This window comes from Chrysochloris asiatica, unplaced genomic scaffold (assembly GCF_000296735.1).
Source record: "Chrysochloris asiatica unplaced genomic scaffold, ChrAsi1.0 scaffold00170, whole genome shotgun sequence".
Lineage (NCBI taxonomy): Eukaryota > Metazoa > Chordata > Mammalia > Afrosoricida > Chrysochloridae > Chrysochloris > Chrysochloris asiatica.
Window position 1 is genome coordinate 6,833,553 of NW_006408688.1, and position 4,887 is coordinate 6,838,439.

General features: G+C 34.3%; 1 protein-coding gene across 2 annotated transcripts in view; it reads right to left on the reverse strand.

The window, feature by feature from the left end:
- NAP1L1 (nucleosome assembly protein 1-like 1) overlaps positions 1 to 4,887 on the reverse strand; it is a 36,638-nt gene that overhangs the window by 5,144 nt on the left and 26,607 nt on the right. For both annotated transcript variants that reach the window (XM_006871620.1, XM_006871621.1), the window contains exons 5-8: positions 3,595 to 3,736; positions 3,243 to 3,323; positions 1,865 to 1,993; positions 793 to 864 (exon numbers count right to left, since the gene is read on the reverse strand). In XM_006871620.1, coding sequence (XP_006871682.1) covers positions 793 to 864; positions 1,865 to 1,993; positions 3,243 to 3,323; positions 3,595 to 3,736 — 424 coding nt within the window. The remainder of the gene's footprint in view (positions 1 to 792; positions 865 to 1,864; positions 1,994 to 3,242; positions 3,324 to 3,594; positions 3,737 to 4,887) is intronic.

Sequence of the window (4,887 nt, forward strand, 5' to 3'; positions counted from 1 at the left end):
AGGAAGAATCAAAGAAGGCCACAAAAGAGATGGTTGAAGAGCTTCTGGAAGAAAATTTTCCTAACATCTTGAAAATAAACATTCAAGAAGCTGAAAGAACCCCAGGAAGGAGAGATACCAAAAGAAAATCACTGAGACAATATCATAATCAAGCTCTCCAAAATCAAAAACAAGGGCAGAATCCTAAAAGCAGCCAGGGAAAAGAGAAGTGTTAACCTACAAAGGCAAGCAAATCAGTTTAAGCTGTGACTTCTCAGCAGAAACCATGCAGGCAAGAAGACAATAGGGGGATATATGTAAAAAGAAGAATCAAAATTAGCATTGTAATCAATCATCTAAAACTATTTTATAAACTGAAAAAGGTAAGTTTACACAAACCAGAAGGAAAGAAAAAAAAAAAAAAAAAATCAATCTTACTGCATGCACTATAAAAAAACTACAGTGTTTACTAGGTTAGCCCATAGATGACATACTGATGGTGTGGGGCAGTTTTACTGGCTGAAAAGAGGGAAATAGGGACTCTCTAAAGTTTGTTTTATGTAATTCCCAGATAAATGCCTTTTAATACAAATTTATTTACTTTCTCATGTACCTTTGGGCAGCATGTCTCTATCTACATTAAGTTTTTATACTTAACTACCAAAAATTAAAGGAATGCCATTATTACTTTGAATTCTTCCCCACCTCCCACCCACTCCTCAACTTTAATGTCACCTCCTTTTAAAATTGCAGTTATACACCAGTAAGCATCTAGTGTTATAAACTGACAATATTTCAAGGTTTCTTTTTTACCATAGGCTGGCCAGCATCTGAGAACTTCACTTTAATATCTTTCAAGTGCTTCAGAATAGGTTCATCGTGTTCCTTCAAATTAAAACATGAAATATTACCACCTTACTGACATGTATTTTATAATAAAGCTTTATATAATAATTATTAACCTTAAGACTTATTCTCCATTATTATGGCTTATATTAAAATCAGTTTATAATATGGTTCTACTGGTAAAAAAAAATAACCAACACTGGACTGCTAACCACAAGGTCAGTGGTTCATAAGCACCAGCTGCTCCTTGGAAACCCTATACCTATACTATGAGTCAAAACCAACTCGATGGGACTGAACAAATACTGTCACTGGACAGAAAAACATACCACGAAGTCTAAGAAAAACATTTTATCTTTAAAGTATTCTCTAATTGCTGGATTTTCCTGATTATAATTGCTTTCCTACCTGTTCCCTCCTGCTTATCATTTTCTACTTAGTGGCTTCCCAGAGAAAATGACATTTGTGAATGATCTTTATAAATGTACTTTTAATATACTAATGTATGTTGTTGTTGTTGTTAAGTGCCATCGAGTCGGTTCCGACCCATAGCGACCCTGTACAGGGTTTCCGAGGGTGTAAACCTTTACGGGAGTAGAAAGCCTCATCTTTCTCCCGCGGAGCGGCTGGTAGTTTCGAACCGCTGACCTTAAGGCTCGCAGCCCGATTCGTAACCACTACGCTACCAGAGTATACTTGCATAGTTTTCGTTTCAGAATGAAAAGGTCTTTTAGAATAAAGAATATAAACTCTAAGATTCTTTCATCTATCCTTAAAGTATTAAAATGCAATTTGCACAAAGATATGAAAAAATATAAGTCAATGTTATCAATGAGATCGTGCCATTACTTTTTGAAAATGGATTTGAATTTACTTTTTAACATTAATAAAAGTCATTATTTTTCTTCTACAAATATTAGCAGTTGCAAAAGAATCAAAACCACCATTCTATTGTGGTCAACAATAATTAATCATAGCCTTTTAAAATTTCAACAGTATAACATATAAGGTCAACAGGTGTTTTTAAGAGTAAAATTACCTGAACCATATCGCTGAGCAAGTCAACATTCTTAAAAACAGTCAACCAAAATTCAGGAATTCCTTTGGGATCTTCTTTTTCTTCATCTTTCTTCTCATCTTCAACCTTGGCCTTTTCTTTCAACTCCTCCTTAATAAATGACAGAATACTAATTAGATCCTTTTAATAACATTTTGCACTTCCCCTTAACTTACATGCAGTACCACATTAAAAAAAAAAAAAATTAAAAAACTCACAATCACCAATAGCACCTTCAGTCAAAAAAAGTTCTGGTTGAAGTATGTAAACACTGCTGTCATGTCTACTCAAAACTGCCAATACCAAAATCCTTCCAAAAAATGAATCACTAAAGGCCTTGTGCCGGCTGCAGGAAAATTTGCTGCAACAGAACTCTTTAAAGTCCTCAAGAGCAAAGATGTCACTCTGAGAACTAAGGTGCACCTGATCCAAGCCATGGTATTTTCAACAACCTTGTATGCATGTGAAAGTTCAAAAATGAATAAGGAAGACTGGAAGAATCTTTTTGAATGCTTTTCAATCATAGTGTCAAGTGTTGGTGAAGAGTAAGTACCATGAGCTGCCAGAACAAACTGTTTTGTAAGAAATACAGCCAGAATGCTCCTTAGAAGCCATGATGGTGAGACTTTGTCTCATTCTTTGAACATACTGTCAGAAAGCACCAGTCCCTGAAGGAGGACATGACACATGGTAAAGTGGAGGGTCAATGAAAACAAGGAAGGCCCCTAACAATAAAGACAGGTACAGTGCCGGCAACAATGAGCTCAAACATTTGGGAGAAGGATGTAGGAGTGTTTTGCTCTTTTGTGCCTAGTGTCAGAAACAACTTGGACAGGGCCTTAAGCTATAGGAAAAACGGCTTTAGAATAGAAAACTTTATGTAAAAGAAAGCTCTTTTCAAGCTTAGTAAAAAATATAGGCTGGGTCCAATGTTTTAACCCTTGGTATTCGTAAATACAACATTCTCTGTACTTTTAATAATCAACATCAAAATATTAAGACGTAGGGTCAGGTCAGAAAATACATTTGTTATCTCAGCTCTGCCATTCATTATCATTCTTCTCTTGAAAAATCAATGTAACTTTTTCCTTGTCTGTCATCATGAATTTCAAAGTAAAAGTTTATATAAAGTAATAAACTTTAAATGCTACAAAAATATACAAGCAGTGTCAGGTTAAGTAACAGCTCACTGGCATTCACTACTCATCTTAAAATGAAGAAAATTAATTACTAGGTATTGAAAAAAAAACAACAACAACAAAAAACCACTGGTTTTATTATATACCACATAACTAATGTTAACAATAACAGAAGGTTTTACTGTCTTACAAACAACTAATTAAGTAAAGTTTGCACTAACCGAAATTTCATCCTCCTCATCTGCTTTCCACTCACATTCTTCTTCTGTTGGTTCATAAATTGCATTGATGATCTCAAATCGCTAAAATGATTTTAAAGTTTACATTAGAACATTGGCACCCAAGCAAAAAAACAAGAAATTTCTCACTACATAAAAACTAACAATTATTTAATGTGTGCAATTTCAAGTGTCATTTTTGATAATTTTCATAAGCATTTCTAGTTAACAATCATCTCAGTAATGCCTAAATAAGAAACAAGTTCATAAGTTATTTCTGATTTTAGAATAAGCAAATATATATTTCAAGAGTTTTACTTTTAGAATTTTAGATAAAGGCAGTAAAAAGTATTACCTTGTCAAATAGAGGCTGATAGAGTACAGCATATTTTCTTTCAAGATCATGAACTTCTTCATAGAATTTAGCTTCTATCTGTGCACATTTAACTTGAAGATTTTTAAGAGCATTCACTCGTCTTTTAACTACCCGAGGCAAGCTGAAAAGTTAAGAAAGCACCAGTTACATAGTATCATACATAATAATATAACAGTCATACTTATTAACTGAAATTGAAGCATTTTAAAGTTATCTGAAGTGAAAGGTATACATAACCCATACGAGGCAATTAAAATCTGAAAAGAAGTATTACAGAGCAATTAAAATTCATTATAGATATAATTATATGAACCCCTTGACTATCAACAAATCTATACCTTTCACAGTAATCAAATTCAGTAAGACTTCACAGTGCTGGAATCTCCACTGTAAAATGTAGTCTCTCCTTATGAAGTTAAAAAGTCAAAGACTAGACTAGCCAACCTTACTGAGAATAACAATTATTACCTGCAAAAAAAACCCTTTTAAATGTATTTCCTTGTTCCAGAAACAATATACTACACCACTGTTGTTCTATTTAAGTCCCTATATTTAATTTGAAATTTGAGATCATATAGAATACAATATTTTACCAAGATTTCCACCTCCTCATAGAAGTCACTTATGGACATGATGGTGGTGGTGGTGTGCTGTGGAGTCGGTTTTGACTCGTAGTGACCCTGCACAGGGTTTCCAAGGTTGTAAATCTTTACAGGAGCAGAAAGCCTCATCTTTCTCTGGTGGAACAGCTGGTATTTTTGAACTGTTGACCTTGAGGTTAGCAGCCTGACATGTAACCCCTACACTACCAGAGCTCCTTACTTACGGACATAGATCAACATACTGAGTAAGTTTAACCTATAGCTAGCTATATACTGACCTACAGTCAAATATTTACAAAAATAAGACTACTGAGGACCATATAAAAGGGAACTAAGCATTCAACTAAAGAAACTGACAGGAAATGACAAGGTACACAAATAAGGAAACATTAAGGTTAAAGTTAGAAACAAATTTAAAAAGAATACAGAAAACAAAAGCCAAAAAGTCAGTTCTAAAAAACACTAATGAAACCACAATATGAAAAGGAAAATAATCAGATTTTAAAATATCAACTATACACTAATCAAAGGAGCTCTGGTAGCGTAGTGGTTACGAATCGGGCTGTGAACCTCAGGGTCAGCTGTTCGAAACCACCAGCTGTTCCACGGGAGAAAGATGAGGCTTTCTGCTCCCGTAAAGATTTACAGCCTTGGAAACCCTATGCAGGGT